The following is a 20,104-nucleotide window of genomic DNA, read 5'->3' as shown; positions in this document are numbered from 1 at the left end:
CCCTGTAGCACTTCCATGGGGAATATGCTTATTGTATATAGCACAGTATAGGGTTATCATTCTACATTCTGCACACATCTGCCTGAGTTTGACCAATAATATATTTATACAATTCTCTCTGTCCTCTTCAAAACAGCCCCATGGACCCAACAGACAGCCAGGGTGAATATGTCAAGGTAAGACTCATTTTTTTCCCTCCTATGTCTGTCTATCTGTCTATGCTGGTTCTGCTAGCGTCAGTGTCCCTACCCAGAAGGCCCAGAGAATTGCTTCAGCAGTCCACACAGTATCTGAGAAAGGGAAGGGAGTGGGAGATTACACCCATCTAAGCAGTGGTGACCATTTAGTAGGGGCGGCAAGGAAACTAAACACAAAGCGGATTTAACTTCTTTAGGAAAACAGCCCTAATGTTGGAAACAAACATCATTATGTTGTCATCCAGAGTCACATTTATTTACTTTCCAAACTATAGCACACACAATGTTACATACAGCAGGTTTGGTATGCTTCATGTTTGCATTTTTCCCATGGAAAAAATGTTTGCGATACTGGTTTCGTCCTAGCCCTACCATTTAGTATCAGTGTGAGTATGTGTTGGTATTTCTAGTGTGGTGAGGGGACCAGTGTGTTGATCTGCTTTGGTTTTGTAGTGAGGTTTAAGGGGACCTGTATTTGAGCTCCTGACTCAAGGGACAGTGTTTGTAATTTAATTAGGATCAGTAAGCACAAAGAGACTCAGTGCTTTCCCCGCTCTGCTTGGCTCTGCTCTGCTAAGATTCAATGGCTGCACCAGGGTAAATGGTGTTTGTTACCATGGGCAACCGAGCAGGATCTTAGCTGAAGCCTTGTCATTTGTAAACAATGAAGCAGTGTGGAACACCTATACATAATTATTTGTAAACAAAGAGATTGTGGAGTACACACTCCAAACTCTTGTTTTGTGTTTAATGTAGATTTAAATAAGTCTCTACGTTTAACGGTTTTTAAGTGGCTTCACAAATCATAATATACTACTGTGCAGAATTCATTTCGGACTTGATAATTTATACTGGAGGGTCTTTTATTTAAAAAAGCACTTTAGTTATATTAGACTACCATTTTAATGTGGTCTTTGAAATGTAATTCTAGGTGATTATACCCCTGTGCTTCTGTAATTAGGCCCATTTCAGTAGTCTCAGCATTTAGTCTAATTAATTCTGCCATTTAGGAAATTGAATCCAAAGTCAACAAGTGCTTCAGCGCATCTGGGTTCCAGGCCAGTAGGTGTGGTGGTTCAGGACCAGGCCAGTAGGTGGGTGTGGTTCAGGACCAGGCCAGTAGGTGGGGTGGTTCAGGACCAGGCCAGTAGGTGGGGTGGTTCAGGACCAGGCCAGTAGGTGAGTATGGTTCAGGACCAGGCCAGTAGGTGGGGTGCTTCAGGATCAGGCCAGTAGGTGGGGTGGTTCAGGACCAGGCCAGTAGGTGGGGTGGTTCAGGACCAGGCCAGTAGGTGGGGGTGGTTCTGGATCAGGCCAGTAGGTGGGGGTGGTTCTGGATCAGGCCAGTAGGTGGGGTGGTTCAGGACCAGGCCAGTAGGTGAGTGTGGTTCAGGACCAGGCCAGTGGGGGGGGGGGGGGGGGTTCTGGATCAAGCCATTGTGCTGGGTGTGCTTCAGTACCAGGCCAGTAGATGGGGTAGTTCTGGACCAGGCCATTAGGTGGGGGTGGTTCTGGATCAAGCCAGTGTGCTGGGTGTGCTTCAGGATCAGGCCAGTAGATGGGGTAGTTCTGGACCAGGCCATTAGGTGGGGGTGGTTCTGGATCAGGCCAGTGGGCTGGGTGTGCTTCAGGACCAGGCCAGTAGGTGGGGGTGTAAGCCTGGTTTCTGGGGTTCTAAGCACCGTAGAGGATAGAGGGAGAATGTGATCCTGATGTTGTGGTATACACACACGCAAAGTAGAGGTAATAGAATAGAACACAATGACCACTCTCACCCCACCCCTTCCTCTTTCCTCACCCACACCACTCTCACCCCCTCCCCTTTCCTCCCCTCCCTACTCTCACCCTTGCCCTCCTCTGAGCCTCCTTCCCTCCTCCTCTCCCTCTCCTCTCTCACCCTCCTCCCCTACTCACCCACACCACTCTCCCTCCTCTCCTCCCTTCTTCTCCTCCGCTGCCCAATGTTTACATCTCTCCTTTGCTCAACCCCATTGCTTCTCTCTGAAACATTTATGATACTTATGTTTAAATAAGCACTTGGCCTGAATATTCAGTGTTGGGTTTTAAAAACCTGGTTTCTGGGTTTCTAACCACAGCAGAGGTTGTAGGGAGAATGTAACTGCCTGATGTGACTGATGTTGTGATACACACACACACATAGGGTGGATGAATGAGCCAATTGGAAGGTGGGGCTGATTACGTGGCCATTGGGAAATTGGGAATGTAGCCAGGACACCGTGGTTAACACCCCTACACTTATGATAAGTGCCATGGGATATTCAGTGTCTGCTTTAAACATTTTTTTTTTTACCAATCTACCAATAGGTGCCCTTCTTTGCAAGGCATTGGAAAACCTCCCTGGTCTTTGTGATTGAGTCTGTGTTTGAAATTCATTGCTCGACTGAGGGACCTAACAGATACAGTAATTGTATGTGTGGAGTACAGAGATGAGGTAGTCATTCAAAAATCATATATATATACATTACCAGTCAAAAGTTTGGACACATCTACTCATTCAAGGGTTTTCTTTATTTTTACTATTTTCTACATTGTAGAATAATAGTGAAGACATCAAAACTATGAAATAACACATATTGAATCATGTAGTAACCAAAAAACTGTTAAACAAATCAAAATATATTTTATATTTGAGATTCTTCAAATAGCCACCCTTTGCCTTGATAACACCTTTGCACATTTTTGGCATTCTCTCAACCAGCTTCATGAGGTAGTCATCTGGAATGCATTTCAATTAACATGTGTGCTTTCTTAAATGTTAATTTGTGGAATTTCTTTCCTTCTTAATGCGTTTAAGCCAATCAGTTGTGTTGTGACAAGGTAGAAGATAGCCCTATTTGGTAAAAGACCAAGTCCATATTATGGCAAGAACAGCTCAAATAAGCAAAAAGAAACAACAGTCCATCATTACTTTAAGACATGAAGGTCAGTCAATACTGAAAATGTCAAGAACTTTGAAAGTTTCTTCAAGTGCAGTCGCAAAAACCATCAAGCCATATGATGAAACTGGCTCTCATGAGGACCGCCACAGGAATGGAAGAGTTACCTCTTATGCAGAGGATAAGGTCATTAGAGTTACCAGCCTCAGAAATTGCAGCCCAAATAAATGCTTCACAGAGTTCAAGTAACAGACACATCTCAACATCAACTGTTCAGAGGGGACTGTGTAAATCAGGCCTTCATGGTCGAATTGCTGCAAAGAAACCACTACTAAAGGACACCAATAATAAGAAGAGACCTGCTTGGGCCAAGAAACAATGGACATTAGACTGGTGGAAATGTCTCCTTTGGTCTGGAGTCCAAATTTGAGATTTTTGGTTAAAGCCACCGTGTCTTTGTGAGACGCAGAGTAGGTGAACGGATGAGCTCCGCATGTGTGGTTCCCACCGTGAAGCATGGAGGAGGAGGTGTGATGGTGTGGGGGTGATTTGCTGGTGACACTGTCAGTGATTTATTTAGAATTCAAGGCACATTTAACCAGCATGGTTACCACAGCATTCTGCAGCGATATTCCATCCCATCTGGTTTGCGCTTAATGGGACTATAATTTGTTTTTCAACAGGACAATGACCCAAAATACACCACCAGGCTGTGTAAGGGCTATTTGACCAAGAAGGAGAGTGATGGAGTGCTGCATCAGATGACCTGGCCTCCACAATCACCTGGCCTCAACCCAATTGAGATGGTTTGGGATGAGTTGGACATGTTTACATTCGAGTTATGTAGCAGACGACTTACAATAGGTTATTTATCCAAATACTTACTTACAATAAGTGAAATCAACTAAAGTACTGTTGGTAAAACAACCTCATATCACCACAATCGTTGCAAGTCAAATCTTCTTCATCGATAAACGCTATCTGTACAATCTGTCCTGCGCTCATCCTTGACTCATCTGCCCTGGGCTCTCTGTAATTTCAACCCAATTTTTGGGCTACCCAAGAGGAAACGCCGGCGTTACAGAGGCAAGAGAGGGGGGATCCTGGTGAGATTAAGGCGAAGGGAAAACCGGCCACCTCTTCCCTCCATTTTACTGGCTAATGTACAGTCACTTGATAATGAGATGGATGCTTTTGCTACCAAAGGGACTCCCGGAACTGCAATGTTCTTTGCTTTTCAGAAACATGGCTCTCGGACAAGATACCCCCACGGCTACGCAACTGGATGGATTCTCTATTCACCGGGCGGACAGGACAGTGGTCGGGGAAATTGAGGGGGAGGGCTTTGCCTTTTCATCAACTCAATACTAGTGTTCTAATTAATTCCAGCGCGGTGGAAGTGTCAACCCACTGTTCAAGCAGGGCTACCGCACACAGAGCTATCGTAGACAACCCTGATGCTATGGCCGAAGACAGGAATAAGTACAAGAAGTCCCGCAATAACCTTCGCAGAGTCATCATTTACATTTACATTTTAGTCATTTAGCAGACGCTCTTATCCAGAGCGACTTACAGGAGCAATTAGGGTTAAGTGCCTTGCTTAAGGGCACATCGACAGATTTTTCACCTAGTCGGCTCGGGGATTAGAACCAGCGACCTTTCGGTTACTGGCACAACGCTCTTACCCACTAAGCTACCTGCCGCCCCATCAAACAAGCAAAAGGACAATATAGGAATAAGGTGGAATCATATTACACAGGCTCTGACGCCCGCCTTGTGTGGCAGGGCTACAGTCCATTAGGGATTACAAAGGAAGACCCAACCGTGATCTGCACAACGATACCTCTGTACCAGACGAACTCAATGCATTTTATGCACGCTTTGACAACAACAACATTGAGCCGGGTGTGAGGGACGTCACCAACCCAGAGGACTGTGTGATCTCACTCTCCGAGGCCGACGTGAGAAGGGTCTTTAATCAGGTCAACACCCGCAAGGCCACGGGCCCCGACGGTATTCCAGGGTGCATTCTCAGAGCATCCGCAGAAGAGCTGGCAGGCATATTCACTGAAATGTTCAACCGCTCCTTGACCCATTCTGTAATCCCCACATGTTTTAAGATGAACACAATCATCCCTGTTCCTAAGAACTCGAAGGCATCATGCCACAATGATTACTGCCCTGTAGCACTCACTTCTGTAATCATGAAGTGCTTTGAGAGGCTGGTTATGGCACACATTAACTCCACCATCCCAGCCACCCTAGACCCACTCCAATTTGCATACCGCCCCAACAGATCCATAGACAACGCAATCTCAATTTCTCTTCAAACTGCCCTCACCCACCTAGATAAGAGGAATACCTATGTGAGAATACTGTTCATTGACTACAGCTCAGCGTTCAACACCATTATCCCCTCCAAGCTCGTCACCAAGCTTAGGACTCTGGGTCTGAACACCTCCCTCTGCAACTGGATCCTGGACTTTCTGACGGGCCGACCCCAGGTGGTGAGGGTAGGCAACATCACCTCCACCATGCTGACCCTCAACACAGGGGTGTGTGCTTAGTCCCCTTCTGTACTCCCTGTTCAACCACGACTGCGTGGCCACGCACGACTCCAACACCATTATCAAGTTCGCTGAGGAGACAACGGTGGTAGGCCTGATCCCCGGTGATGATGAGTCAGCCTACAGGGAGGAGGTCAGTGACCTGGCAGTGTGGTGCTGGAGCAACAACCTCTCCCTCAACGTCAGCAAGACCAAGGAGCTGATCGTGGACTACAGGAAATGGGGGGGGTGAGCACGCCCCCATCCACATTGATGGGGCGGCAGTGGAGCAGGTAGACAGCTTCAAGTTCCTCTGTGTCCGAATCACTAAAGACTTAAAATGGTCCAAACACACACACACAGTTGTGAAGAAGGCGCATAAGTGCCTCTTCCCCCTCAGGAGGTTTGGCGTGGGCCCTCAAGCCCGGACTTGAACCCGATCTAACATCTCTGGAGAGACCTGAAAAGTAGGGGGTGAAGAAGTAGGGAAGTTGGGGGGTAGTTAGGGGGTAAAGGGGTAGTGAGGAGGTAGGGCAGTTGGGGGGTAGTTAGGGGGTAAAGGGGTAGTGAGGAGGTAGGGCAGTAGGGGGGTAGTTAGGGGGTAGAGGGGTAGTGAGGAGGTAGAGCAGTAGGTAGACTCAGAGCTAGACAATGGTATATCATACACTGCAGTTGAAGAACAATGGGAAAGTAATTCTGCTTTGAAAGTTGATAAACTTGTAACCCCAGTTTTGAGAAAATGGACCTTGAATGTTTTGGTACACCTACTGGAGAGCTCTTCTTTGTCTACACCCATTCAGCATCGTTCACACCCTCTTAAGCCTTAGCCCCACCCATCTCTTTAAGGATTCACATATGAGGCCATTTGCTAAACAGAGTGATTATTTTAGTAAACAACCAAAGATTTCAAGACTAAAAGCGGTGAAAGTAGTAGCCTACAATAAGGAAAAAGTCCAGGTAAAAATATACTTTATCTAGTCCTCTGCCTATATCCTAATCTGATTTTGGTGCAGGTCATGTTGTTCTTCACATTACCGTCTCTGGTAAACACACACTATATCAGATAAAATAAAAAGTTGATATGTCACATGCACAGGATAAAGAAGGTGAAATGGTTACTTGCAATATCAAAAACAGAAAGTGTCCAGATAAAAATATTTTATAAAAAATGTATAATTATTAGATGACGCTTACCTGACACACTTGTCTAAATTGATGGGTCATGTGAAGGAAATACTATAACCACCCCCCAGCCACATCTAGCTAAATGGATGGGTCACTATTGTCTAGACATGTACACATGTTCATGGAATACAATAGATGGCCGTAATCACCCCCAGACACACCTGGCTAACTTGATGGGTCATGTAATCATCTGGCGAAGTGTTTTGTTTAGACATGTAGTATTTTGTCTTTTGTTTAGACATGTAGCTAGCTAAACAATGAGATGGCATAATCCCAACTCATACTACCAACCAATACAAACATTGTCATAGCTGTAGTATGAATCTGCAGGTAGCTAAAGCTAACCAACCAGGTTCAATGTTAGCTAGCTAACATTAGGCTATAACTAAGAATGCAAATGGATTTCTGATTTAAATAATATTACTACATAGACCATACACATAATGTTAGCTAGCGAGCCAGCTAGATAATGTTCGCTAGCTAGCTAACAGTATGCTTTAACTTGCGATGAAAATGACTTTCTGACAAAATTAGAAATGTATAATATCTGATATGTAGCTAGGCTCTTACCTGTATACATGGATGAATGCTTCACGGCAGACTGGAACCATTTAACTCTGTTTTGTTTATAGCTATATCTTGTTTGGCCAGCGTTGTGTCAAGTCACTCCGGTTCACACTGACCGTGGTAGGTGCAGAAAGTAGCAAATCACTTTTTCCAACTGATCTGTCGATAGCGCCTGCTAAATTCAGGGCATCAATGTTGTTGAGAAAAGTAGCAAAACTTTTGTAGTTCTCGATGGCTAACGTTATATATTTCAAAAACGCTGCGGTATAAAAGGACTATCAACACATACTGAGCAGCTCACGTTATAAACAGAAGCATGCTACATGGCAGACCAATCCAAACTCATCTCCCGGCATGTCCAGCCCATCCATTATCTCAGCCAATCATGGCTAGCAGGAAGGTTCCTGTCTTTTTCCGTGGCGAAACCAACTAGGCTTGTAATTTTTTGTTTTTTTACGGATGGAATACAAGTTTGTTATTAAGGCACATGAAAGTTCACATGTTCCAGAAGGCATTTCTGCCAAAAAAATGAATTTTGATTAGAAATGTATGTTTACGTTCAAAGGCCTCCTGTGAAGTAGTGACGTGCGACATAAGCCTAGTTTCCTGAAACTAGTCACATATGTGTCTCTAATGTGAACATACATTTGGCAGGAGGTTAGGAAGTCCAGCTCAGTTTCCACCTCATTTTGTGGGAAGTGTGCACATAGGCAGACCTGGCTCTCAAGAGAAGACAGGCTAAGGCGGCCTTTCTCAATTGCAATGCTCACTGAGTCTGTACATAGTCAAAGCTTTCCTTAATTTTTGGTCAGTCACAGTGGTCAGCTATTCTGCCACTGTGTACTCTCTGTTTAGGGCCAAATAACATTCCAGTTTGCTCTGTTTTTTGGTAAATTATTTCCGATGTGTGAAGTAATTATCTTTTTGTTTTCTCATGATTTGGTTGGGTCTAATTGTGTTGCTGTCCTGGGTCTCTGTGGGGCCTGTTTGTGTTTGTGAACACAAACAGACCCCACTCTCTCTCTCTCTCTCTCTCTCTCTCTCTCTCTCTCTCTCTCTCTCTCTCTCTCTCTCTCTCTCTCTGTCTCTCTCTCTCTCTCTCTCTCTGTCTCTCTCTCTCTCTGTCTCTGTCTCTCTCTCTCTGTCTCTGTCTGTCTGTGGTCATGAAGGAGGAGGGGATGGGTGGGGTCTGCCTTGCCTGCATTCGACAGCACTCCGCCAGTGCCTGCAAGCATCTCTCCCTCCTCCTTCTCCCTCATCCCTCTCTCCCTCCCTCCTTTCCACCCTCCCCCCACCCACTCCTTTCATCAGAAACGGATGAGGTAATCCCTGCTAAGGCTGGTGAAGCACAGTGAGAGTGTGAACGAGAGAGAGAGAGAGAAAGCGAGAGAGACTGTGCGGAGCTGAGAGAGAGATATGACAGTAGCAGTAGCAGCTGTAGTGCAAGGAGATAGGGCCCTGATCAGCAGTACCAGTAGCACCAGCCGTAGCAGCTGTAGTGTTAGCTAGCATTAGTACCATAGGGTAGCGTAGCTGCCACACAGTGTTAGTGAGATGAGCTGCTGCCGGGGCCGGGGCTGCTAGCGAGCAGAAGAGCGCTGCCTGCCTGCTGTGGGACAGTGACAGAGGAGAGCTGGTGCTGGGGACCTCAGGGTGGGATACAGCCCAAGCTGAACGGAGCTGTGAGGAGAGGACAGTAGAGGGGCATCATGACGGAGCGCTGTAGCCTATGGAGCACCCTGTCGGCAGCTGCCTGCTGTTTCTACAGAGGCTCCTTCATGCAGGTGCAGGTGAGGGTGTGTGTGTGTTTGTGTTTGTGTTTGAGAAATTAAAGAGCAAGATAGAGGTGATTCAAACAATGTTTTTGTTAGAGTTTGCTTTTGAAAGAACATAATCTGTATATTGGCTTGTGAATTTCTGGACATTTCTGTTAGCGGTTTTATGTCTTTGTGTGTGAGAGTGTGTAATGGGTGTTGGAGTGTGTTTACATTTTACATTTTACATTTTGTGTTCATTCCTGTGTTGGCCAGCACCTAGCTGGTGATATAGTTAGAGTATGATGCTGGGAAGAATATCTAGTTGTGCTTGTCTGATTTTAGGAGCCTCAGAAACATGAGTATGACTGATTCCTGAGAGATAACCTGAGGATGTTTTGTTGGTACATTGTGTTCAGATACTCTATCGTAGCATTAGAGCATCACAGGAGAGATTAGCAGGGAGATGAATGACACTATATCACCACTGAAAGTCTTTGGATACGACAGTAAGGAATCTTACAGTAGTATGCATTGCCGTGGGAAGATGTTTGCAGGTGGGGGTGCTACAGACAACTATATTGGGGCGCTAATACAGGACTAGTAAAGGCCCAGTGCACTACTATGGTATCATTTACATTACATTTTTGTCATTTAGCAGACGCTCTTATCCAGAGCGACTTACAGGAGCAATTAGGGTTAAGTGCCTTGCTCAAGGGCACATCGACAGATTTTTCACCTAGTCGGCTCGGTATGATGTTATTACTGAAAGTCTTTGGATCTGATTCTGTAGTAAGTACACACAGTAATGTAATATGTTGTTTCTGAGAGTCATGATCTTATGTTGCTTTTTTCTGCGCTGTGCCACGTCTGTTGGAAACAGGATTTATAGGGTTTTATAGTTGTGGTGGTAAAATAAAATATGACCCTGATGTGTGTACGTGTGTGCATGCACATGCCCGTGTGTGCGTGTTTTACCTTGAAGAGATGTAAAAATGGGAGCATGTACTGCGAAGAGAAGTGGCTATAATGTTAGAGTTTGTATTTGGGCTACCAGCCTCAGCCACTTTTCTCTGATAGATGGTCCTGATAACATCCTCTATCTGTTGAGCGGTGTCTCCTGTGTATACATCACCTGATCTCAGACCAGCACCAGTACCAGGACAGGAAGAGAGAGACCCACACTGTTAGTGAGCGAGTTTCTGTTTGACAGACCTCATTAGTGGGGTTATACTGAAGCATTTGACTGACTACATTCTCAAAAATAAGGATACGGTTAGGGTAGCTGCATTTCTGTGCCCCAGGGGCCAGGGAACAAATAGCAGGATTTCAACACTTCAGTTCAGACCACCATTAGGTTGTTTTCAATTTCCAGCTGATATATTGTACTTTAGACACCCATCGGCGAGCTTACTACTGATCCTATGCTCTATGAGTCTAGACTGGTATTGTGGGAGTGCTGCGTGCTGGCAGTGCTGCCATTGTGTCTGTATTAAGACCACTATACTATCCTCTCCCAGTCTGCCTCTAACTGGGCCATTGTAATGCTACAGCCCTGTTTGTTCACAGACCAGATCAACGCTTGAACCCCCAAATCCTCCCATCTGCCCCTTTCTCCCCTCCCTCAGCATGCAGTTTGCACTTCCATTGTTTTCCCCTGATTTTAATCCCCCCTTTCTGTGTCTGCCAGCTAGCCTGCCAGGCTAACCCCAACCAGCAAGGCAAACCCCAACTAGCCCTGCCATCCTCTCTGTCACCCCCAGTGACCCAGCTGGGATACTGTTTGTGGCCCTGCCAACCTCTCTGTCACAGCCAGACCCCCCTGGCCTGGCCCTGTGGCTCCCAACCAGTGGAGGCTGGTGTCACTTTAAATCGGAGAATAGGCTCATTTTAATGACTGGAATAAATGGCATTATATCAAACACATGTCCTCCGACTGGGGCTCCAGGGGCTCCCAGGGGCTCCCAGGGCTCCAGGGGCCACCACTGCCACCAATTATCCACCAGCTACCGTGGGGCTCTCTCTACCTCCACATAGTCCATTAACCATGTTCAACCCTACCCGTGTAACATAGCAGAAGCTGTGTAACTGATACTGCTGCATTAGCGACATTAGCTAGCATTAGCGCCACCCGTAGCCAATTGGAATGTTTAAATAATTGAAATATGCGACCCTCTGTGTAATCCCCCCTACTCCACTCTTCTCGTGTCTCGTCTCGGGGCTTCTTCTCCTCCTCTCCCGAGTCCCTTTCACAGTAAATCCTCTTTGTAGTGACTGCCTCGCCTCGCCCGCCTCGCCCGCCTGTCACTCCCCCCGGAGCGGTGAGGGGCTAAGCGGCTGTTTAACCCCGAAAGTTCAAGAGAAAATCAGCCTGTTACTGAGAGAGAGGAAGCTAATTACACTGGGATGTTTTCACTAGTTATGAGACATGCTGACTTTGTTTTTTATTCCTGTTGCTCCAAACCATTAGCTTTGTAGCGCCTTTTTCCAAACCCCCTTCCTCTAAGCCACTGCATTGTAGCCTGGTTTCTGCTCTCACAATTCTGTAAGGAGTTGGCTAGAGAGCAGAAACAGACTAACCCTCAGGCTAACTGCTTGGAGCTGGAGCTAGATGCAGGGAAGCGGGGAAGCAGTGAAGCGCCAGGGATTCACCAGGAAAGAGGAGGAATGGTAGGGAGGCTGAGATCTAAAGGAGGAATGCATTGTTCCCCCCACCCCCTCTTTTACGCTGCTGCTACTCTCTGTTTATTATCTATGCATAGTCACTTTAACTCTACCTACATGTACATATTACCTCAACTAACCTGTGCCCCCGCACATTGACTCACATTGACTCTGTACCGGTACCCCCTGTATATAGCCTCCCTACTGTTATTTTACTTAGCTTTCATTATTTGTTATTTGTTATTTTGTAGTTATCTATTTTTTACTTAACACTTATTTTTCTTAAAACTGCATTGTTGGTTAAGGGCTTGTAAGTAAGCATTTCACTGTAAGGTCTACACCTGTAAGGTCTACACCTGCATGTGACAAATAACATTTGATTTGATTTCGAATGGTGAGGAATGGTGAGGAGTGGTAGGAAATGGTGAGGAATGGTGAGGAATGGTAGGGAATGGTAGGAAATGGTGAGGAATGGTGAGGAATGGTAGGGAATGGTGAGAAATGGTGAGGAATGGTAGGGAATGGTGAGAAATGGTGAGGAATGGTAGGGAATGGTGAGAAATGGTAGGGAATGGTAGGGAGGCTGAGCTCTAAAGGAGGAATGGTAGGGAGGACAAAACTAACAGCAGAGGAATGTCAGAGAGAGGGCATATGTGTGTGTGGTAAATAAAGGGCTGGGGCCAGTGGCGGCTCCTGAAAAAATTCTCAGGAGGGGCAATTTTTCTGATGATTTAGGTGACCTACACACATTTTTAAAAAGATATGTCCAGCAACAACATGAAGACAGGGGCAGCATATAAGTCAATACCAGAAGCATTTATTGACTGATCTCAAAAGTGTTGGCTTACAAAAGCAAAATAAGTTATCACAGTAAAAATAATCAAGGGTGTTCTTTCACATTCCTCAACACTGCATAAACAATATGTATGGCTTTGTAAAAATGAACAACCATATTCTGGCCAATTGTATAGATTTGTAAATATGAACAACCATATTCTGGCCAATTGTATAGATTTGTAAAAATGAACATGAACAGATTTTTTATTTTTTTGAATGGCAGTACCTTTCAAACATGTCTGCTTGCAGTAAGGTAGCACTCACAAGGTGGCCAGAGAAAGAGAACCTTTCTTTGGTGTGATCCAGGATGGTGTTGCAGACCTCTTCAGACAGCCTCTGCTTCTCCTCTTCTCTCAAAGCTGTTCTGGGTCTTTTGGCTCCTGTTGCTTCTTGCAGCTGCTGTTGAGAGGAGTCCCTGAAGGCAAACAGACCAATGTGTTTGTTGGCTTTGTACAGTATTGTTGTCTATGTGATGCACAGGTATATGCAATGTATCCATGTATAGTACAAATACTTCAGTTCCACTTAAAATGGGCAGGGATGCATAAAGTCTTTAGTGTTTAAGTTAGCCTTTGTGTCTCACATAGCCTGGATGTTCAGCACAGTATACAGTGGTGCTCATAAGCTTATGATCCCATGCTAAAGTTGACTAAAAAGAGGAATAAAAAAGAAAAGAAAATTGGTGTCCTTAAAGGTTGGATTTTCCAACTTTTTTAATTAAGTCATTAAGATCAATTTCCAAAAGATGATTTTTTTATTTTTTTATTCCTCTTTTTAGTCAGCTTTAGAATGTGTTCATACACTTATGAGCACCACTGTACAGTACACATAGTATATAAAATAAGATAGATTACACCACTGGCCATATATAATGACAATAATGTAATTTCAAACACAAATGCAGTCTCCTTTCATGCATACATTTTCAAATAAAGCTCTGCTTTGAGAAAGATCGAATGATATTGTTTAATCTTTATCTTACCTTATGGCCTGCACACTGCTTGCGAAGCTGTCGAGGGCACGTTTGATAAAGACAGCATCGATGTCCTTATTCTGTAGCTTCTGGTACGGTGGGCTGGTCAAATGAACCCAATGAACCCGTCCGGATGGCTTCAAAACATTCTATGAGGTCGTCTCGATTCTCGTAGACAGTGTTCACGACTCTGCTGTTGCTAACCTCATCGTTGTGGCGGCGGACAGCTAGCCTGTATCCCTCATCCAGTTGAGTGGCAATATTCACTCTCACCAAAGCAGACAATCTCAAACAGCTATCAATGTGGGTCTTTGACAGCTCATTTTTCTTAATCTTTTCTGAAAGATGGTGCATGTCGGTTACACCAGTCGCTGTCCAAGCGTTGCTGTCTGCCGTTCATGGTTACGTTACGTTACGTATGACGAAAGCGCGTAAGTGCAAGCCCTCAGACACCCATAGAGAATGTATTGAAAGCTCAGAAATTTGAAAAAAAAATATTTTACATTAGAGGCTATGAGAGACTTCTGGGCGATTTTCAACCTGACTGAAATCGCCCCAAAACGGGCGGGGACATTTGAAGCACGACTTTAGCCTGATTGGACATTTAGTGGCTGGCAGATCAGACGTGAACACTGAACTACTGTTGCCATGATATAATTGATTAGAAAAAAAATCCCTTCCTTTTCCCGTTTGGCAGTGCGTCGCCCATATCGCCCTATTGAACACACCGCCCATGGCTGGGGCACTGACTGGTGAAATATGAAATAGGTGTGCTGGAGACAACTGTAACAGGGAAATAGACAGCTGTAACAGGGAGAGTTGTGGAGGTGTGAATGCGTTGACAGACAGACTCACATCGGTCACACTACTTCCACTGCTGTCACTCCCACTGACTGCTCCACTACAGTGAGACTGCGGTGTGTCTGTGTCATACAGAGTTCTAAGGGACTCCTTTTTGTTTTTGTTTTTTACATATTTTGTCATTTTAGCAGACGCTCTAATCCAGAGCGATTTACAGTATTGAGTGCATACATTTTCATACTTTTTTGTACTGGTCCCCCGTGGGAATCGAACCCATAACCCTGGTGTTTTGAGTGCCATGCTCTACCAACTGAGCCACACGGAACCTCGTAGCACCTGCATGGTTCCCCTCAGAAGTCTTTGTGTGTGTGGCTCTTTTAGGGAGCAGAGCAGCACTGCAGAGATCACAGGCTTGGTCTGGTACTTACTGCTACCCCCACCTGCTCTATACACCCCCTCAGCCACCCAACCACCCATACCCCCAAACCCCCAAATCCCCACCCACCCATACCCCCAAAACCCCACCCACCCACCCATACCCCCAAACCCCAACCCCAACCCCACTCCCCAAACCCTTATGCACTGGCTAGTCACAAACTATTAATTTTCTGCTAGGATGGGCCTATATCTATCTCTAAATTCCTCATTATTGAACATTGATAAATACAAGTTCATTATTGACGTGGAGGAGCTTTGCTGTTATTGTTGTTAGGGGAGTTCTGATCCTCTGTGTTTCAGATGGGGTTAGTGTGTAGAGAGAGGGAATCTGGAGGAGATGGAATTTGGGCAGGAGGGATCCGGGGAGGGGTTCTATTGTGTGTCCACTTGACCTTTGACCCTTGGCTGACCCCAGAAGTCAGGGGATGGAGGTTGAGGGGTTGGCAGCAAGAGGCCGGTGTTCAGCCGGATAGATATGACAGAATCTCTCTAACTGAGCCCTTCTCATAAGAGCAGGGGCCTGAGTATTAGAGGGTAGAGGAAGGTTATGTTAACCTGGTGGTCACAGCTCTCTATGTGCTTTAGCCCTGTGCTTCTCAACCGCTTTTGTACAGTCTTTGGAGAACCACTTACATTAAAACTAGCACTGTATATGGTTTTAGCAGTAGAATGTTTCAGCAGTAGAAGGTTTCAGCAGTAGAAGGTTTCAGCAGTAGAAGGTTTCAGCAGTAGAAGGTTTTAGCAGTAGAATGTTTCAGCAGTAGAAGGTTTCAGCAGGAGAAGGTTTCAGCAGTAGAAGGTTTCAGCAGTAGAAGGTTTTAGCAGTAGAAGGTTTCAGCAGTAGAAGGTTTCAGCAGTAGAAGGTTTCAGCAGTAGAAGGTTTCAGCAGTAGAAGGTTTGAGCAGTAGAAGGTTTCAGCAGTAGAAGGTTTGAGCAGTAGAAGGTTTCAGCAGTAGAAGGTTTCAGCAGTAGAAGGTTTCAGCAGTAGAAGGTTTCAGCAGTAGAAGGTTTCAGCAGTAGATGGTTTCAGCAGTAGAAGGTTTCAGCAGTAGATGGTTTCAGCAGTTTTAGCAGTAGAATTAGCAGTAGAAGGTTTTAGGAGTAGAAGGTTTTAGCAGTAGAAGTTTCCAGCAGTAGAATGTTTTAGCAGTTTTAGCAGTAGAATTAGCAGTAGATGGTTTTAGCAGTAGAAGGTTTTAGCAGTAGAATTAGCAGTAGAATGTTTTAGCATTAGAATTAGCAGTAGAAGGTTTTAGGAGTAGAAGGTTTTAGCAGTAGAAGTAGAAGTACATAAACTACAGATTCTAGGCTCATGATGAGGTTAAGACAATAGTAACCTAGGTCTTATATTACCCTGTTGGGTGTCTGATAAGAGCAGGGATCTGAGGACTAATGGGTCAGCCAGGGGAGGTTGAGGTAACGTGGTCTCAGTGTGTGGCCAACTCCTCTGACTAGTCATTTATGCCACTACAGGCCTCTCCCTTGTGAAAGAGGTCTTCTAATGTCCGTGGGACAACCTGGTTAAATAAAGGTCAATTAGAAAAAGGAGCAGTTGGCTAAAGTACCTAGACATAGGCCTATGCTAAATTGAAGACGAAGGTGAAGGCACTAGTAACCTAGGTATTCCATAACTCAGTTGGATCTCTGGTATCTGACGTTTATACCAAACCGTCCCTCAAAAGGTCTTTGTGAGTTACTGGAATCCAAAGCCCCAGTAGAACTCTTAATGTTTCATTTTACTTTATTAACGTATGTTGATCATGGTGGACATAGACAGGAGATGGAGAATTGATGATAACATCAACAACAACAACATTTGGATAACCGTTTTCAAAAATCAAATCACTTTGTTTTTTAAACCATTTCTGTAAAAGATAGAATTTCATTCCACAATGATAAAACCAGACTAAAAAGTTCATAAAATGTTACCCAAACAATGAAATAATCTAATCTAACATAAAGATATGTTAGAGATTAACGCATAACATTTAATTACACCTTCTAAAAATGAAAAAATAAAACTGAAAATCTTTTAATGCGACTTAATTTAGATTAGACTACGAATTAGATTATCCTTGATTAGATCGTGTTCAGAGGGGGGGGACACAGACACACACAGCATTACCAGGCACTATGCTCTGGTAACTCTGATATAGTGTTGAGCTGACTGAACACTTAGGACTAATTAAGTGAGTGTGACTAAACAGCAGACAGAGCAGAACTGGTGCTGTTGACACACACACACACACACACACACACACACACACACACACACACACACACACACACACACACACACACACACACAACACACACACACAGTGTAGTGCTGCAGTTGGCAGGAACCCCAGAGGTAGAATCCCCCTCCCCTCCTCACACACACACAGACACACAGACAATGACAATTGAATGCATGCACACACACGTAGACACACACACACTCATTCTCTCTCTCTCTCTCTCTCTCTCTCTCTCATTCTCTCTCTCTCTCTCCCACACACACCCCCCCCCATGTTGTCTTTATGAGTGGTGCCATAGGAAACACCGCCAGGGGAGTGAACAACTCCTCTCATGCTCCTGAAAAGAGAACGAGAATGCCACATAGCGGTCTCAACAGAGAGATGGAGGGATGGAGAGATGAAGAGATGAAGGGATGGAGGGATATGGAGATGGAGAGAGAGAGATTGAGAGATGGAGGGATGGAGAGATGGAGGGATGGAGAGATGGAGAGATGGAGGGATGGAGGGATAGAGAGATGGAGAGATGGAGGTATGGAGAGATGGAGGTATGGAGAGATGGAGGGATGGAGAGATGGAGGGAGGAGAGATGGAGGGATGGAGGGATGGAGAGATGGAGGGATGGAGGGATGGAGAGAGAGGGATGGAGGGATGGAGGGATGGAGGGATAAAGAGATGGAGGGATGGAGAGATGGAGGGATGGAGAGATGGAGGGATGGAGAGATGGAGAGATGGAGGGATGGAGAGAGAGGGATGGAGGGATGGATGGAGGGTATGAGATGGAGGGATAGAGAGATGGAGGGATGGAGAGATGGAGGGATGGAGAGATGTGGAGAGATGGAGGGATAGAGAGATGGAGGGATAGAGAGATGAGAGATGGAGGGATGGAGGGATAGAGAGATGAGAGATGGAGAGATGGAGGGATAGAGAGATGAGAGATGGAGGGATGGAGAGATGGAGGGATGGAGGGATAGAGAGATGAGATGGAGGGATAGAGAGATGGAGGGATAGAGAGATGGAGAGATGGAGGGATGGAGGGATAGAGAGATGAGAGATGGAGGGATAGAAAGATGGAGGGATAGAGAGATGGAGGGATGGAGAGATGGAGGGAGGGGATAGAGAGATGAGAGATGGAGGGATGGAGAGATGGAGGGATAGAGAGATGGACGGATAGAGAGATGGAGAGATGGAGGGATAGAGGGATGGAGAGATGGAGGGATGGAGAGATGGAGGGATGATTTATCCCTCTCTTAAGATCCTTATGTATACATCCTCTCTGAGCTTACACAACAGCAACTACAGAACACAATGAGATAATGCTCTGGATGGAGAGATAGAGAGGGGGAGAGATGGAGAGATAGAGAGGACAGCAGGGTTTCACAGGATAATTTCCCATGAGCGTCTTTCGGAATAACACGTCGACCGCGTGCAAACAGGGCTAGTGTTTCTCCCCGGGAGTGTTGACACACACACACACACTTTTTTAGGCTGCTTTTGGTGTGCTGTGTCAGTCCGGACATGCAAGGGCATTTCTGATCTGAAGGGATGTGTGCGTGTTGAGTTTTGGGAGGTCCCAATGCTCCTCTCTCTTGTCTCAGTCAGTCAGTTTAATGCTCCTCTCTCTTGTCTCAGTCAGTCAGTTTAATGCTCCTCTCTCTTGTCTCAGTCAGTCAGTTTAATGCTCCTCTCTCTTGTCTCAGTCAGTCAGTTTAATGCTCCTCTCTCTTGTCTCAGTCAGTCAGTTTAATGCTTCTCTCTCTTGTCTCAGTCAGTCAGTTTAATGCTCTTCTCTCTTGTCTCTGTCAGTTTAATGCTCCTCTCTCTTGTCTCAGTCAGTTTAATGCTCCTCTCTCTTGTCTCATCAGTTTAATGCTCCTCTCTCTTGTCTCAGTCAGTTTAATGCTCCTCTCTCTTGTCTCAGTCAGTTTAATGCTCCTCTCTCTTGTCTCAGTCAATTTAATGCTCCTCTCTCTTGTCTCAGTCAGTTTAATGCTCCTCTCTCTTGTCTCAGTCAGTCAGTGTAATGCTCCTCTCTCTTGTCTCAGTCAGTCAGTTTAATGCTCATCTCTCTTGTCTTAGTCAGTCAGTTTAATGCTCCTCTCTTTTTTGTCAGTAAGGCAGTTTAATGCTCCTATCTCTTGTCCCAGTCAGTCAGTTGAATGCTCCTCTCTCTTGTCTCAGTCAGTCAGTTGAATGCTCCTCTCTCTTGTCTCAGTCAGTCAGTTTAATGCTCCTCTCTCTTGTCTCAGTCAGTCAGTTTAATGCTCCTCTCTTGTCTCAGTCAGTGTAATGCTCCTCTCTCTTGTCTCAGTCAGTTTAATGCTCCTCTCTCTTGTCTCAGTCAGTTTAATGCTCCTCTCTCTTGTCTCAGTCAGTCAATGTAATGCCCCTCTCTCTTGTCTCAGTCAGTCAGTTTAATGCTCCTCTCTCTTGTCTCAGTCAGTCAGTTTAATGCTCCTCTCTCTTGTCTCAGTCAGTCAGTTTAATGCTCCTCTCTCTTGTCTCAGTCAGTCAGTTTAATGCTTCTTCTCTCTTGTCTCTGTCAGTTTAATGCTCCTCTCTCTTGTCTCAGTCAGTTTAATGCTCCTCTCTCTTGTCTCAGTCAGTTTAATGCTCCTCTCTCTTGTCTCAGTCAGTTTAATGCTCCTCTCTCTTGTCTCAGTCAATTTAATGCTCCTCTCTCTTGTCTCAGTCAGTTTAATGCTCCTCTCTCTTGTCTCAGTCAGTCAGTGTAATGCTCCTCTCTCTTGTCTCAGTCAGTCAGTTTAATGCTCATCTCTCTTGTCTTAGTCAGTCAGTTTAATGCTCCTCTCTTTTTTGTCAGTAAGGCAGTTTAATGCTCCTATCTCTTGTCCCAGTCAGTCAGTTGAATGCTCCTCTCTCTTGTCTCAGTCAGTCAGTTGAATGCTCCTCTCTCTTGTCTCAGTCAGTCAGTTTAATGCTCCTCTCTCTTGTCTCAGTCAGTCAGTTTAATGCTCCTCTCTTGTCTCAGTCAGTGTAATGCTCCT

At 45.3% G+C, this 20,104-nt stretch overlaps 1 protein-coding gene across 1 annotated transcript in view; it reads left to right on the top strand.

Annotated features, from left to right (window-relative positions):
* LOC311135522 (SH2 domain-containing protein 3C-like) overlaps nt 1-20,104 on the top strand; it is a 118,332-nt gene that overhangs the window by 37,623 nt on the left and 60,605 nt on the right. The window contains exon 3 of the mRNA XM_084169532.1: nt 137-176. Coding sequence (XP_084025658.1) covers nt 137-176 — 40 coding nt within the window. The remainder of the gene's footprint in view (nt 1-136; nt 177-20,104) is intronic.

This window comes from Coregonus lavaretus (genome assembly GCF_964263955.1).
Source record: "Coregonus lavaretus genome assembly, chromosome: 10".
NCBI classification, from domain to species: domain Eukaryota; kingdom Metazoa; phylum Chordata; class Actinopteri; order Salmoniformes; family Salmonidae; genus Coregonus; species Coregonus lavaretus.
This window is presented reverse-complemented; position numbering and strand designations above follow the sequence as displayed.